Raw genomic sequence first — 17553 nt, forward strand, 5'->3', positions numbered from 1 at the left:
CCTTATCCAACAATGTGGCAGAGTTAAGTTTTCTCAAATCCTTTCAGAAGAGAAATCAACACAAGGTACATTTTATGTAAATAGTTTAATATTAAATAAAAAAAGACTCCCATATAAAAAAGAAAGCTACAGTCCACAATTTAATCGTCTTTTTAAACATAAGTATTGAAAGCAAGGGGTAGAATGAGAAAAATACTTAATTACAATTCCCAGAAAAATTCACAATTCATTGTTTTCTCTCTTGTCTCTTTCTCTAACAATATAAAATCAAAATAAAACACATTAACTGTACATATGTACAAATCTCCAAGTGTAGAAATTGCATAATCTGCTTTCTTTTTCACTTTCTTTATTCTTCTTTTTTTCTTTTTTTAAATACAGCAAGAGATGCCAGTACTCTTGGGGCAGGGCAGTGTGTGGATGAGAGCTCAAACAGTGACATGAGGAGACAAAGGGAATCCACAGTAATACACAGACTCAACAGATCTACGTAAGACGTCATCGCTCACTGTGTTTAAGTTAACCAGCCATTCCTTCAACCAATCAAATGACATACTGAACTGCACTTTGTATGAACTAGGAACTCCTGCAAATTTTCAAATTTCTAAATTCAATACCTTTTCCAGACATTTATCTCCCCGCTGAGGAGTGGACATTTGGTTGGACGTTAGATCAATGGATACATAATAGTCTCCATCACACCACAGCTTTGTGTAATTCTTCACAGTGGCAAATGACAACATGTGAAATGCAAGTTGGTTTCCCAAAAACGCAACAAATGATGCTCAAAGTTTTTCTGAGTTGTTCCACATTTATTGTGGAACTTGCAAACGTCAAAAACTGAATCTTGTCAGATTCACTCTGTGACCTGTCGGGGTATTCTGACATGATTCATGACATGAGTCAAAAGTTGTACAAAAGAAACTTTAAATTAATGTTTTCTCAGTTCAGAAAATTATTTGTGAAATACAAACTACAAAAGAGCATCTCACAGGACATATGGAATCATGATACAATGGTATTTTCTGTGTGACTAGTGGCCAATGTAAACTGATTAATGAAACCTGATAAGGTGAACATTATTTCCTTGGCTTGTCCCATAAAAAAGATATTTTATACTGTGACAGAAAAGAAAACTCTTTTTATATTCTCTTCCAGCACCTTCTGAAAACCCTTCAAAACATTTCTTTCAAATACAACCAGCGTGTGTCTCTGCAGAGAACCCTTTATCGTATAAACAGATAGGGTCTCGTTTCCTAGAATGAAAATAACTTCCACTAACGGTCGGACAGTGAGGGGCTCAGCAGTAGCACTGTTGTCCAACACACACTCAGACACATAAAAAGACACACACATCCACACACGTACAGACACACTTTCAACAGAGAGCATCGTTCAAGTAGTTGGGCTTTATCCTGACTCACAGTTATACACTGATGAGAAGAAAACAGTACTCCTGTTCTTTGTGTGTTTTCTCATTGATAGAATTCTAACAACAACCATAATTAACAGATCTCTTATCACAATGTCAAGCAACCATTATTTTGTGAACTAGACCTAAGAGAAGATCTAAGTGAAAAAGTATTCAAAAAATGTCTCTTCAATTTTTTTTTTTACACATTTCTATAAATTAAGTTGACGGACTAGATCTCTCTATGTGTTTTTTTCAAAATTGGTTGCCATAACAATGGTTGACATGACAACGGCATAATATTAGTGCAGTTGAATTTAAAAAAGACAGGTCTAAACAGTGGTGAAGAAGGTGGAAAGATGGAGGGGGAAAAAGTGAGGCGTCTGGCCGCCTTTGATTGGTGAACAGCTCTGACTTACGGCTCCCTCCACCAATCACTGCCTCTGAGACCTGGCGCCTCGTCGCCTCCTGCCGCGGACCGACCTCTCAGGCTTCAGCAGTGCTGTCTGGATCATGACAGAGGGAGAAATAACAGTCACATCAGCATTATCTCCTTCCAGCCTCCCCCCTTGTGGTGGAATGACTTTACCACCGCAGTCAGAACTGCACCATCATTCCCAGTATGGAACAAAAAGATTTCTCTTCACGTGGTTGTAAAAGTACAGCGTAATAGACAGGATACTACCCCTCCAACTTGTACAGATTCAGCAATTTGCTTTGGCCCTTTTAGCAATCTGGAGCTTGGAAACAGAAGTTGAGAAAACAATCTCACCACAAGACGCATTTTACTCTTTTTTTGTTTTCTTAATTGTGGTTTTCTAAGATCCAAAAATTTGACTTTGACCCTCAGCTCAAAGTCAAAAAGGACAAGAATTCCTTAAAAAATGTAAATGACAGTTGGGCAACTCAATCTGCTGATGAAGCTAATGTGGTACACTGAAAGCTCCTAAAACAACACTCATCTAAAAGGGACGTTGTGGTGAGATGGTTTTCTCAAATGCTGTTTTCGTTGAATATATATTTTTTAATCTTTTATAAAGATTTTGTATGACATTCTACTGAAACATTCTCATTTGTTTGTGCTGCGCTCCAAATGCTGTGGTGTATCGCCAACCTTGGGACAAGCAAATGAAAACACTTTCACTGTTACTTGCGTATTTGACTCATACAAAGGGAGCAAAGCAGCCATTTGATGATGTGAAAATACTCTTGGTACTCTAAATGCTAATGTCAGCATGCTAACATGTTCACAATAAAACATGCTTAGCATGTATGTTTGGGCAGATGAAAAAGAGAACATGCATGTCTGTACCAAATTTCATGATTATCCATTTAACTGTTGTCAAGACATTTTATTTGAAACCACAAATGTGAACCTCATGGTGGTGCTAGAGGAAAAGTCATTAGGTCAGGCATTAATATGGATAAAAAAAAAAATCTAGACTGTTGGAAAGTACCAGTAACATTTTAGTGAACAACAACTGGAGAAAAAACAAGCCCAACTTTAAAGTATGAGAGGTAATAGACAACTAGTGCTTCTGGTAATTAAACCAATAGATGAATGAGTCTTACCGTGGCCTTGGTTTCCTCTAGTGCTGTAGCATCCATGTCTCTGAAGTCTTCCAACACATTCTGTAGCCTGATAGGAAAAGTAAGAAACACATTGATACCCAGTACAGCATGGTATACCTAAATACACCTGATACAGTCGTTATGTACCATCTTTGATACATTACAGTGAAAGGTCTTTGACTGATGCCACTATGATTTTTACTGGAAATGCCTTAAACGGGCGTTTTCCTTGTCTAGCGCACGTCTGAGAAATGAACTGCTAACAAGACAACTTACGTTTGTTTCCTTTTCCTTCCTCTTCTGGCTCCACCCGCTGCTCCAGTTTGATCCTTAGGGCAGTAAAAGCAGAGTTAAAATGCAGTCGTTCGAGTCAATCACAACATTCCAACATTTGGTCCATATCGACTTAATTCTGGTGTCTCAGCAGGATAATTATGCAGTCCCACTTTGTGATATAAAAGCTTGTTTCCAAGTTTAAAGGAAACAGGAGATCCAGTCACTCACCCTTCCCTGTTCGGTGCGTATCAATGTCCCAGCTGTCTCCTCATTGGGCCTCCCACTGCATCCATCCCTGGGACTGAGGTACCCCCCATGGGGAAGATGGCCCTGCCTTTCTACCCCTGCCTCCACATAGGGGCACATAGCCGCAGACGGCCCTGTACAGTCTGTCTTAGCCTCCTCAAAGTACATGGATGGCAGAGGAGGCTCTGGGTGGGTATGTCCCTCTACCATAACCGGTTTCCTTTGTAAAGGTGACGTAGACCCATCCTCATTGGGTTTGGGCGTCCCTTGGGCTGGGGAATGGGCTGCTGCTTCCAAGCTGAGTCGGGATAAGTCTGGGTTGTGGAGGGAACAGGCCCGACGTGGGCTGAGGGAGACTGGGGCACTTGCCTGGGGCAGAGTTGCAACAGGGGTGGACGGGCGATGGTGTTCCACAGGGAAAGAAACCGGTGGTAAGGCACAGAAGGGTGAAGTGGGGTCAGATGGTCCCATGTGGGCCCGGCCTTCCTGCTCTTTAGCACTGACTTGAAGAAAGGAGGTATAAATTGTGTCCATGAAAGAGGTGTAAGGATCGATGACAGACCTGCCCTCAGATACCCGCTGTGGGGGTGGGCTGTGTTCTTGGGCAGGAGCTGAAACTGGAGCAGGAACAGGACTGGGTACTTCGGGAGCCATCTGACTGGCTGGAATGTCTTCCTGTTGGCCAGGACTTTGTGTTTCCTGCAATGACATTGGCTTGTCTCCTTCTGAGGGTGGTGCAAGGTTTAGCTGGGGGGGAAAAAGTAAAAAAAAAAGAAAAAAAGAAAAAGAAAAAGGTTGAGGCAATCAGTAACAGTCAAAGATCCCAAAAGAAATGTTAGGGAACAACCAACGTGTTTTCCAAAAGCATATCATCCACAGTTGCTGTTATATATGCAAATCCTGTAATAAGCCAACCAGTTAAAATAGGGATGAGGTTTTTTTGGCCTTCAACAGAGTCCAATCAAATACTTATTTGATATAATTTGATATATATATCTGACTCATTGAAATAATTAGCTACGTAATCCAAATACTGAACGTACTGGTTCCAAATGATTTCTTTTATAAGCTTAATATTGTATAAATACAAACTAAATACAAGTTTAACTGGGACGGGACTCCTTAAACTGATGTGTCAATCTGACAAAAAGAAGAGGTCTCACTCTGTTGGACTCTCAGTCTACTAGTGGTTGTAAAAATACACAGAGCAGCTTAGAGAGCACTTTAACCCGTCAGAAGTATACAGAAAGAACTTTATTAAGCGACAGCTGATACAGCCTCTCACTGGTGACGTTAATGGTTTTAACTGGAAAAAGCCAGTCAGCGTGGCTAAAGATCAGAAGCTGTCACCTGATTGATTTATCCTCTGAGCTATAGGCCAGTTACCTACCTGTAGGTTGTTAAGCAAGTTGATAGCTCCATCAGGACCCTGCAACAGAGACATGCCCAAAGCAGAGGTCTGGACTGGGGGTAGGAGGATGGACCCTGCTCCAATCCCCAACAGGTTGTGGAGTCCTGTGATGCCAGAAAGATCTCCTACAAGGATTTTTCATAGTTGCACTGATTTAATGGCTTACTGCTACAGAATATCTGCAATGTTTCAAGTATTTATACTGACAACCGTTTCTCTGCCATAATTTCATTAATTCCAAACATGCAGAGTTTATTCTTTTGAAGTGTTAAACAGGGTGGGCACCAACTCACCTAATAGAGCAGAGTTAAGCAAAGTGGGCAGTAACTGTTGGAGGATGGGGTTGTCTTTGCCTTGGAGAGAGAGGGGGATGAGGGTGTCAACACCAGCATCAGTCGGTACCTTGGAGAGTAGAGTACAGTAGAGGACCGAGGAGTTTAGTTTCAGGTAAACAAATTACAAAAGAGTGAAACACAGAAAAAGTTCTAAACATATTCTAAATTAAAATGTTAGCAAAAACATGTGCATTCACACCTGAAGTACATTAAGACAGACAGGCTGTAACCAACTCAAAAAAGGAGATGGCTTTCATTTGAAAATAATTTAGGGAAAAATATATTTTAAGTGTAAAGGAAATGGTTAATGGGTTTTTGAGGAAAATAAGTTAAACCAAAGCAGGGGGAAACAATAGAGCAGTTAAGGAAATGAGCTCATAGGTGTTTACTAGGGAAACTATGGAGAGCTCAGAGGAAATGACTATAGGAGATAGGGGAGCCTACCTGAGGTTGGGTATGTTGGGTTTGCTGTGCAGAAGCTAATTGGGAGTGGGGAGACGGGTGGAGCTCCGCAGAGCTCAGGGCAGCAGAGAGCAAGGCAGGGCTGAGGGGCAGGAAGGCTGCGTGGGGGTGAGGAAGAGTGGCAGGGAGGAGCAGAGACTGTAGGGCTTGGAGAGAGCCCTCAGCTCCTGGGGGAAGGGGGAGAAGGCCTTGGGCGACCTCCAAGAGCCCCGCGGCCGACAGGGTGGACGGATCCAGGAGGCCGGAGGTCTTATCCAAGGTGAGGCCCTCCAATGTGGTGGGGAGATGTTGTTGCTGCTGGAAAGGAACTTCCAAATTGACCTGGCTCAACTGACCCAGCCCAGATAGAGGTAACAAAGGCGCGTGCTGTTGCCCGAGTAACAAGGAGGCCATAAGCAGAGCCTGAAGGCTAGGTTTTTCTGATAGCCCTAAATCAGCTTCCTGTCCTGGGTTAGGCGTTGAGCCTGGAGGTTGGAGTGGATTTAGCAGGCCCAAAAGGTTCAGAGGCAGCTCGCCTTGTGCACCGCTCAACAAGGGCAGCAAGGGAAACAGAGGATTGTTGTTTAACTGCTTCTGTTGCTGATCCTGGTTTTGCTGCTGCGTCTCTTGTTGTTGCATCAGTAACTGCTGCTGCTGCTGCTCCGAATGCTGCTGCTCCGCAAGGGTCTGTGGTGGTTGTGGTGCAGTGGCAGGGGGCATCTGTGCATGTTGCCCTCCCAACCACATCCCCCCTAGGGGTAATGAAGCCAGGACTGTTGGGTCCAGGAGGGATGGTAGACCTCCTGTGGATGACAGCAACTGAAGCAGCTGCTCTTGGTTCATGAAGGGGAAGGCCTCTGCCAGAGGTAAGGGGGAGGTTGAGTCACCCACAGCTGAAGGTGTATGAGGACTGTGATTATCCCCAAGACGACAGGAGATACCATCCCCGGGGCTCATGGCTAGTGGAGGTTTGGTCATTATGGAGACCTTCGGGTCCACACATCTAGACTCATCTGGCCCTGTGGGAGAGACATACATCATTTACAACTGTTCAGGCTGACTTATCAATCAGTAACAAAGATGTAATACAAGGGGTCTTGAGCTGGGCAGTTTGCTGTGTTTAACACAGGATTGTAATCTGGTGGTTGACTCTGCCAGTAAGACTTATCTATAAAACATCATTACATTTACAAGAAAGCAAAAGCACATCAATAAACACGTGCACACAGACATGTACCCCTTGTCTTAAACCATCCTAAGAGCTAAGATCATCGATAGCGCCGGATTAAAAAAAGGGGAGAGCTCATGACACATAGTTCATATTAAGCAGACTTGCCTGAGCTACAATGGTGAGATGTTCTTGATGTCTATATGGGGGCATTTTCAGTATATTGCAAAGCTCTACAAACCATATTACATCAATATGTATTCAAAAATTAAGGTTATATGTTCAAGACAAAAAACACACTCCAGACCTAAAATATCTTCACCTGCAGTGGGATTTCCTTGAGAAGACATCACAACATCAGCGGTACGGTCGGAGGAGCTGCCCTCCCCCTGGGGTACAGTGGAAGATGCTGCAAGAAGGGCCAGGACATGGTTGCTAAGATCAAGAGGCTTCGGGGAGCTGGATATCGCCATAGAAACACTGCCTTGAGACTGACTCAGGTCCACCGATGAATTCATGCTGTTACTACCGATCTCTGTTGCCCCATTGCCCTGTGGTGAGGTTTCCTGCAATGGTGCCTGGGAAACAGAGTCTATTGTAGGAATGTGATTCTCATGTTGATGCTTGTCTGAGAGAATCTGGAACGAATGCTGAGACGGGCTGCAGCTGTTGTGTAAAGCTAAACTTGAGTTGGGCAGTGCTGTAGAAGAAGTAGAATGCCTCCGTAGAGGACTGGATTTAGCAGACTGAGGACCCGATGGAGACTGCACTGATCTGAACGGAGAGGAAGTCAGGGGAGGAGAAAGCGGCTGAAGCACCGAGGGTAGAGGATTAGTGTTACTGGTTCGGCACGGTGACCGAGTCTGTGAGTGCCTGACGTTAGAATGAGGGGCGGGAGACGAGGGTGACCGTCTGGGGCTCTGTTTATTAGTGTGTCGCCCTCCTTCAATAGAAACAGATCCTGGCTGAGCTGAAGCAGAGTTGGATGCTGAGGCTGTGGCCTGTGCATTCTGCACACTGAGCAGGTGCAACAGAGCGGACAGAGGCTGAGTTGGAGGATCCAAACCAAGAGGTTTAGGTGTCCCGCCTGTAGTGAAATCCAGAGCCTCAGTTTGTCTAGGAGGCCTGGAAAGGTGTGCCATCTGTCGAGGAACAGGGAGCCTTGGGAGATGATGATGATGATGATGGTGATGATGATGGTTTTCTAACATGACAGCATTCTGGTTCTGCACAGCTGAGGTAGAGGAGGAGTGCGAGGAGGGGGGGAAGGAAGAGGAAGAGGAGGACAGGTTGATAACTGTTGCAGAGTCTCCTGGTGGGGTCTTCTGCAGCCCATTAGCCAGTTGCTGGGTGTCCCTTAACATGCTGAGCACTGTGGGAGATCGCCGTTGCCTCTTCCTGTGCGACGCATTGCGCTCTGTCGTGGGAGGTAGGTGGGGCAGGGAGGAAGCCAGGGATTGGGCCAGAGAGTGGGATGGAGGGAAAAGGACGGAGGAGGCTGCTGCAAGGGAGGGATGGGGAGGCCTAGTAGAAGCTTTGGAGGAGGGAGGGTGGCTGCTGTGTAAAGTGCTGTTTGTTACCTTTGATGACTGTTGCTGCTGTGCTTCTTTCAAGACCTCCAGAGAAGAGGGCAGGCTCGACAGGTTGCTGGCCCCCTTTGAGCTCTGGCCTTGGGTTATCTGGTTAGCCAGCTGAGCCTTGGCAGCCGCAGAGAGCAGGCTGCTCGCAGGGAAAGAAGCTGGGTTTGACAGCTTCACCTGATGGCTGTGATGTTGGTTCAGAAACGGCCCCAGAGGTAAACTGGAAGTCCCTGCGGAGTTCAACCCAAAACCCAGTGGTCCTGCGCTAGGAATCGGACTCATGGTACTCTTTGAGGGCTTTGAGGAGGGGGCATTAGGGTTGCTACTGCTTTGGTTGGTCAGTAAGGAAGGGCTAGTAGGGATTAGGAGGTGGTGGTTATTAGTGCTGCTGTTGCCTGAGTTCTTAAACTGCTCCAAAATGTCTTCCAGCTTGTACTTGGGGAAGTGGGGGCTGGGGTTTGGGGAGCTACCGGGGAGAGGGGAGTGTGGAGAGGAAGAAGTGGATTTCCTCCTCTGAGGCAAGTTACTTCCCATCAGTCCTCCTCCTGCCGCCGTCGAGCCTCCTCCCTGATCAGAGAGAGGGGAAGGAGACGCTGAAGGGTGGCGGGACCGCTGGTGAGGAGACACACAGTTCATGTTATGGACAGAGGGAGAGAGGGAGAGAGACGGAGAGAGGGGGGAGCCTCCCACAATGACACCGTGAGGATGATGAGTGTGAGTCTGTGCTCCTCTTCCTCCTTCACCCATGGTCATAGGGGAAGAGGGAGGAGGTGTAGAGAGGGGCCCTAGCCGAGGAGAACCCGGAGTCTCTGGGGTTTGGGGAGTTCTTTGACCTTGTGGTGTTGGGGTGCGAGGTGATCTCTGGGCAGTGCTGTACGCTGGGAATGAGGAGGTGGAGGAAGAGCTGGAGGAGGCAGGAATGGGAGGAGGGTGTTGAAGCCTTCTCAAAGCATCTAGGGGGTGGTGAGAGTTTGTGCCTGTGTGAAGGACAGGAGAGGAACCATTGTAAGGGTAAATAAACTGGTGGGAGGACTTGGGGCTGGCGGAGGGGTTCATGTGGAGGTTGCCGTGGGGTCGAGCTGGGACCGGATGGAGTTTAGGATGGTAAATGCTGTGGTCCTCTTCTTCCCGACCCACAAGTATTCGCTTTGGATTACGGCTGTCCACTCCACTGCTCATCTCTGAAAGTGGAAACACAGACGCATAGGGGTTATGGGGAAGTCGCTTTCTCTGCTTTCATAACAGATCTTGCATACAGTCTATAAACGAAATACTGAGAATATAAATTCTGTCTGCATGCTCAGGAGGAGAATTTTGATGCTGGAGGTAGTACTAGGTATACTACCAAACATGAGCAGACGGAGCTGATCCCTTCTATTAGCAATTACTTTTAGAAATATTCAATAAGTCTGTGGAGGCAGAGTGGGTGTGAAGAATGCAACACAAAAATACGATCATTTACATGAGCTCATGTACTTTTTGGACAATATATCATTGCATGCCTCATATGTTCTTATAAACACTGTAAATGGTTGTGAGGATTGTTGTTTGACCACTTGATGCACGTCTGTGTAATGTGTAAATCTACAGTAGAGTGAGATCCAACCCATTGTAACCCTCAGGTCCAAAGTGATCGTTTGTCTTTTTCCCCTTATACTGCATGCACACTGGTGTAACGATACTGCAATTTCTTAATCCGATACGCTACCTTTGAAAAATATTGATATTCAATACCATTTTCAATACCAAATAACGTTGAATGCATAACATTTTAGACTTTTATTTAAAAGGTTAATAGCAGTGTGTGTTTGTCAACTTCGTGTCTGAAGAGAATCCATACTGTGAAAAATAAGTATTGAAACCGTTTCAAATATTCAGTAACGCTTTGATATTTTGACAACACTAATGTTTAAAAGGCAGTTGACATGCTTTTTGTCAAAATATAAAAACAGATGAAAACGTATTGAAAAGACCAAAACAGCAGTAGTTCTGCTGAGCACCGCAAGACTATGGACCTGTTCAAATATATTGTTAGGTATAAACTGCAGCAAGACAACAAATCTGAGCAAACAAGGTGTCCACGAAAACACGCCTCATCATTTTTGCTGCATATCTTTTGTCTTCTTTTAATTCCAAGGGTCTGACAGCTGCTGCACTGACCAGCATACGTTTTTTAAGCCCCACACCCACCTGCTCCCCCAGGATTTCCGATCATTACTGACTGCTCTGACATATACCCCATCCCACTCCCACCTACTTCTGTAGTGATTCGGATCCCACGCAGCCTCCAAAATGTTTTCTATTGAAAATCTGTCTGGTCATTTTTATAGGGAAATAAGATACATTTAGCTCTTTCCGTTCCTATTGCTTCAAGCTAAATCCATAAAAGTGTATCCAAACATGGATATGGAGCGAGTCACCATTTTTCTGATAAATAATCATGATTCCCATATAACAGACACAAACCAGATGGTAAAATGCAAGACATCAGGGGTCATCTCATCATGGTGACTATAATGACAAAGCGCTCCCACACAGAGTAAATTTGTGTTGGGTCCGACGGGACTTGTGAGATCATAGTCCCTTAAGAGCCCGCTACATGAGGCGAGTACCACGCACACAGCATGCTCAACCCAATATCATTACAATGTAAAACAATCTAATACACCTGAACTACAGAAACCTAATAATGATGATGATGCTGATTAGCATCTGTTTAGGAAATCAGTAGACATTTGTATAGTAAAGCTATTAATAGATTAGTTTATGTTTCTTTTACTAAATGTTTGATAGTACACAAGTACAGGAGTAGCATCCTTCAATGCTTCAAAATGTACCTGGATGATGAAGGTTAGCAAAGGGCAGCTGTGAGGCCTGCATACTCCGACACAGAGCAGCCATCGCTACCACTTTCCTGCGGTGGTTACAGAGTTTGGTCATGTCCTGCTCTGCTTTGCCTAATGGCTGGCTGTGCTGCTCCACCTTCACTCCCACAGTGAAGTTGAAAACCTGAAAGATACCAAATAAAAAAGGATTGGAGAGAATTCAGAGTGAACTCTTTGCATAATGAAAGATTTCTGAGAGAAATCTTGCAAAACATTTCATCAAATGCATGACTGTGAAGGGCACCAGTGAGGGCATTTTACACTTATTATATGAGCACAAGGATTGTTGCTTATTACAGATAAAGTGCACTTTATGAACAAAAAGGTTAGCCATGATTCTACACAGTTCGACAAACTTAATTCAAAAGTTAGTCGTGGATATTAAATTCAACACGTGTGAGGATGTCACATGTCATGTTATTTATAGCAATTTCAAAACAAATTGCTGTATAAAGAAACCGGCATGTATTGATATCCTCACTGTCCGAATAAACGACGCTAACCCACCACAGTCGTCAGGTGTGTTTGAAGAGGCTTAAAAGTCACCACTATGCTGCTATAAATATAAGTTCACATTCAAGTGTCACAGATGCATTACATCTAAAATAATCAAAAGTCCAGGTAATATCTGGATATATTGTATCCTGCATGTTTTTTGTCTGTGCCCACACTACACTAAAAATGTCTTTAAAAACGTATAGGCTGGCTTTACCTTATTGATGACGAGTGGACACTCAAGACCACATTTGCAGGTGCCATCAGTCACCAGATAGGTCTTGACCTCGTCCAGAGACAGTAGAGCAGTGCCACTCGGACTATAGACAGAAGACAAGGACAAATTGTTACAGAAAACTCAAAGCAGACTTAAAATATATGAACAAAGGTATGTTCAAAGAAAACCAAAATGTTGTTGCAAAGCTCAGCACACCTCAAGATCTCCATATCTAAAATCTCATTGAGATTTGAGAATTCCCAGCACTAGCAGCAATCTACAGGGCTGCGTGTGCAAACGGAAGTTGTTGTTGTTGTTTAACATGGCTTCTTTAGAGAGTGTGACTGCTGTATTAGAGAAACTCGGAAACCCCCCTTTAGCCTAGGTTATTTAAATGAGAACACAATTCAGAAATCTAAATAAATCCTCTCTTAGATCTGGGAAATCTTAATTAACAACAGATTATGTAATGCAACCCCAAAAATTGCAGCATAAATCAAGTATGCCAAGAAGATACAAATCTCTCAAATGAAACAGTCATGTAAAAAGAACAGATTTTCAGCCCACATTTGAAGCGGTGAAAACATAAGCCTGTATTATAGGGTTAGGGTTAGCGTTAGTTTATTTGAATGTGATCACAGTTTCCTGTCCCCCAATCATCTATTTCCATGTTTTTTGTAGAAACTGCCGTTACTGGGCTTGCTAGTTAAGATTGGTGACTTAACTGATCACAAATCTAGGTTATAGCCCACATATGTATAGGCTGTTATATTATCATTATATTATCAAGCCCATTGGTGCTTGTACGTCGACCAAGCTTCTCTCCATTTGACTGGCCTAAAAAATAACTTCAGATAGCCAAGGGTCCTAAACAATTTTTATTTTTTATACACTTTAATTTTGAACAAGCTTGAAGCCACTGTTCAGTGAAAAATGTGGTGGAAAACCAGCATTCCTTTTTCTCCAGAATAAATGATACACAAGCACACATAAACATTCGTTCACGTATACATTCATAAGCCGTCACATTGTATTAATGTCTCCAAATATTAATAAACATCAGCAATAAGTCTGCATTTGCTTTCTGTTAAACTGAACCAACCTACCTGACATAGATCACCTGCCCGCCCTCCACTCTCCTCTGCCAGCCGATGGGGACGTGTATTGCAGTGGTGTGGACCCCATCCTTGCCCCCACTGACAGTCTCACTGCCTCCCATCATTTTGTAGCTGCTGCCTGCCAGCACCTTGGAACAGCAGCAAAAAGATGATACATTTAGAGACCCCATAAAGACCCCAGGGGTTTGCTTTAAATTATTACATAATCATTTTGCAGGTAACCCATTGTTCTGTTGTGTATTTCAAAAGTAGTATTTTCTCAAATGTGGATTTGTTCATTTTTGAAGTTACGGACTAAAGACATCCTACAGTGTCAGGAGAATGAAAAACAAAATGTATAGTCGGTATCACATTTCAATGTAATTATGTAATGACACTTTACTAGAACTTTAAAATAGTCAAGTCAAGTTTATTTTCATGGCCTAAAGGATCACAAAAATACAACTTATGATAATAATACTAGTTAGTATTAATACTTTGCTAAATGTATCAGTGTGGTTTGTTGCGCCTCAGTGTGAGTCTCTAAATAAGGTAACCCATGCTTGCATGCATGAAATGGATGAACAAATGTCTATGCTGTGAAGTCTTCAGGATATCGGGCTTATAACCGACATTCTACATTTTTAAATGTGTGGGCCACGTTCATCTGATTACACAACACCAAATATCAACGTATAACATCAAATATTAGAAAATGTGACCATGACGACGTCAGCCTAGGTTTAACAGAATCTTGAAGGATGCTATACAATAAGGGCTGCTAATTAAAAGTATTGCATTGTCAGTCAATGGAAGTTACTGAGACTTTACTTTCCATCTGTCCTCTATGTCCTAAAAGAGGTCTGGCAAAGTGCCAAACACTTACTTCTTTACTTTGTGTGCTCCTAGCATATCAAGTGTCTCCAGAGCGTTGTCTCTAGCATTGTTAACCCAACATCTGGTACAAACACGTCACCAGTGGGTGAGGCCGCAGCAAAGGAAAAAAGGTTTTGTTTTGATGTCAGAGTAAAGTAACCAAAACTAGAACAACTGAATACCTTGTCATCTTTGAGAAGCCAGGATCTGTTTTGGCTAGGGTATCCACTGTCCAGTGTACATCCTGGTGGGTTAGAAGCACACACACTGCCAGTAAAACCTGACTTGATGCCCGAACACCTGGACAGGCAGATCCTGAATTTAGAGGATGACTTTCGATGTAATGGTTCAGTTCACATCAGAGTAGGGTCGAGGATGCAGATGAAGACCCTGCAAAGAAAGGTGGAGGAGCATTATGTAACGGGACAAAGACCTCCGCTGGAAAACTATTTCCTGCAGGTGAGGAGATAAAAACATACTTCATGAAAAGATCACATCATATGCATGCTCTCTCAAAAAGATCACATCATATGCATGCTCTCTCAAAAAGATCACATCATATGCATGCTCTCTCAAAAAGATCACATCATATGCATGCTCTCTCAAAAAGATCACACGTTCACAGCAGGCTGCGGCCACTGTGAGGTGGGAGGGTGAGTTAGGATAGACCCTGGTGTAAACATAACCCTGGTTAACATATAACCCTGGTTAACACATAACCCTGGTTAACATATAACCCTGGTTAACACATAACCCTGGTGTAAACATAACCCGGGTTAACACATAACCCTGGTTAACATATAACCCTGGTTAACACATAACCCTGGTTAACACATAACCCTGGTTAACACATAACCCTGGTTAACACATAACCCTGGTGTAAACATAACCCTGGTGTAAACATAACCCTGGTTAACACATAACCCTGGTTAACACATAACCCTGGTTAACACATAACCCTGGTTAACATATAACCCTGGTGTACACATAACCCTGGTTAACATATAACCCTGGTGTACACATAACCCTGGTTAACACATAACCCTGGTTAACGCATAACCCTGGTGTACACATAACCCTGGTGTAACACATAACCCTGGTTAACACATAACCCTGGTTAACACATAACCCTGGTTAACACATAACCCTGGTGTAAACATAACCCTGGTGAACACATAACCCTGGTTAACACATAACCCTGGTTAACATATAACCCTGGTTAACACATAACCCTGGTTAACACATAACCCTGGTTAACATATAACCCGGGTGTAAACATAACCCTGGTTAACATATAAGCCTGGTTAACACATAACCCTGGTTAACATATAACCCGGGTGTAAACATAACCCTGGTTAACACATAACCCTGGTTAACATATAACCCGGGTGTAAACATAACCCGGGTTAACATATAACCTGGGTGTAAACACGTCTGCAGTGTGCAGCCATGGCACAACAGCTCCCCAACTACAGGACTGATACAGGCTGCAGGCTAGCAGCTATGCTAACAGCTAAGCTAGTAGGCTACGCTACTTTGTACTGTGTTGTCATGACAGCTGTCAGCACCAAACACTGATCCAAGACCCTGATCCTATACCCGACCCTGATCCTAGGCTCTGATCCTAGGCCCTGATCCCCCGACCCTGATCCTAGGCTCTGATCCTAGACCCGACCCTGATCCTAGGCTCTGATCCTAGACCCGACCCTGATCCTAGACCCTGATACTAGACACTGATCCTAGACCCGACCCTGATCCTAGACACTGATCCTAGACCCTGATCCTAGACCCGACCCTGATCTAGACCCTGATCCTAGGCCCTGATCCTAGACCCGACCCTGATCCTAGACCCTGATCCAAGACCCTGATCCTAGACCCGACCCTGATCCTAGGCCCTGATCCTAGACCCTGGTCCTAGGCCCTGATCCTAGACCCTGATCCTAGACCCGACCCTGATCCAAGACTCTGATCCTAGACCCGACCCTGATCCAAGGCCCTGATCCTAGACACTGATCCTAGACCCTCTCTGGATGGTCTAGTCTGGGGGTCTGGTCTGTGGGGGTCTGGTCTGGGGGGTCTGGTCTGGGGGGTCTGGTCTGGGGGTCTGGTCTGGTCTGGTCTGGGGTCTGGTCTGGTCTGGTCTGGTCTGGTCTGGTCTCTGGTCTGGTCTGGTCTCTGGTCTGGTCTCTGGTCTGGTCTGGTCTGGTCTGGTCTGGTCTCTGGTCTGGTCTGGTCTGGTCTCTGGTCTGGTCTCTGGTCTGGTCTGGTCTGGTCTGGTCTCTGGTCTGGTCTGGTCTGGTCTGGTCTCTGGTCTGGTCTGGTCTCTGGTCTGGTCTCTGGTCTGGTCTCTGGTCTGGTCTAGACTCTGGTCTGGTCTAGTCTCTGGTCTGGTCTCTGGTCTGGTCTAGTCTCTGGTCTGGTCTCTGGTCTGGTCTCTGGTCTCTGGTCTACAGACTCTGTTGTGAAGTTTCGGAGTCTTCGTCGCTTTTCTGTCTCGCGGGAGAATCTGGAGTTAGCCGACTAGCTAACACTAGCTAACACTAGCTAACGCTAGCTAACACTAGCTAACGGACAGCTAGGCTAGCTCCGCTAGCGCTAGCTCCCGGAGGATGCTAGCTCGCTAGCTCCCGGAGGATGTTTTGAAAGCGGCCGCTGCGTCACCGGCCGCCCGTGCAGCGGACACCGCCGGGTTCAACCCGCACATGCACGCAACCAGTCCGCGCTGCGCGGGGATGTGAGCCGTGCCGGTCCGGGTTAAAACCAGAGCGCGATAAGGCTTCGCTTTGCTGCGCCGGGGCTGGGGGCTAACGCTAGCAGCTAGGTAGCAGCTAGGCTAGCAGCTAGGTAGCAGCTAGGCAGCAGCTAGCGGGCTGGATTACTTGGTCCTGCAGGGTCCCAGCCGGGCTGAAGTAGTCCCGGTCCCGGTGCAGTTATCCGGACGCGGGTCTGCGTGCGCTCCCGTTAACCCTCCCCGCGTGCACGCACACGCACAGCTCCATCCACGCACACGCACACTTTCACACTGTTTTATCTGTTTTAACAGATTCCGAGCAAAAAAATAATGGAGTTTTCTGTTGCGCATGCGCACTAAGCGCTCAGGGAGAATTGTACCCAACATGCACCGCGACCTTTGTAGTGTTCCAGACAGATCAATGCGGAGCTCCTTCATAGAGGACATGCTGATTAATATCATATTAATATAATAATATATTAATATCATATTATTATATTATTATGATATTAATATATTAATATCATAATAATACCATATTAATATATTAATGCGGAGCTCCTTCATAGAGGACATGCTGATTAATATCATATTAATATAATAATATATTATTATTATATTATTATGATATTAATATCATATTAATATAATAATATATTATTATTATGTTATTATGATATTAATATCATATTAATATATCAATGCGGAGCTCCTTCATAGAGGACATGCTGACAGCACACAGCAGTGTTTATTATTATCATATTAATATAATAATATGATATTAATATCATATTAATATATTAATACCATAT

General features: G+C 44.4%; 1 protein-coding gene across 1 annotated transcript; it reads right to left on the reverse strand.

The window, feature by feature from the left end:
• Positions 1-84: 84 nt before the first annotated feature.
• Positions 85-17092, reverse strand: mbd6 (methyl-CpG binding domain protein 6). Its single transcript, XM_054609641.1, has 13 exons — positions 16890-17092; positions 14193-14400; positions 13144-13283; positions 12038-12140; positions 11278-11449; positions 7183-9621; positions 5696-6711; positions 5210-5318; positions 4896-5041; positions 3488-4252; positions 3260-3312; positions 2984-3050; positions 85-1917 (listed from the first exon to the last, which is right to left on the reverse strand). Exons 3-13 carry the CDS (start codon positions 13257-13259, stop codon positions 1846-1848), a joined length of 5058 nt encoding a protein of 1685 aa, XP_054465616.1. The 5' UTR covers positions 13260-13283; positions 14193-14400; positions 16890-17092; the 3' UTR covers positions 85-1845.
• Between the last annotated feature and the right edge of the window lie 461 nt (positions 17093-17553).

Source organism: Anoplopoma fimbria, chromosome 12, assembly GCF_027596085.1.
Source record: "Anoplopoma fimbria isolate UVic2021 breed Golden Eagle Sablefish chromosome 12, Afim_UVic_2022, whole genome shotgun sequence".
NCBI lineage: Eukaryota > Metazoa > Chordata > Actinopteri > Perciformes > Anoplopomatidae > Anoplopoma > Anoplopoma fimbria.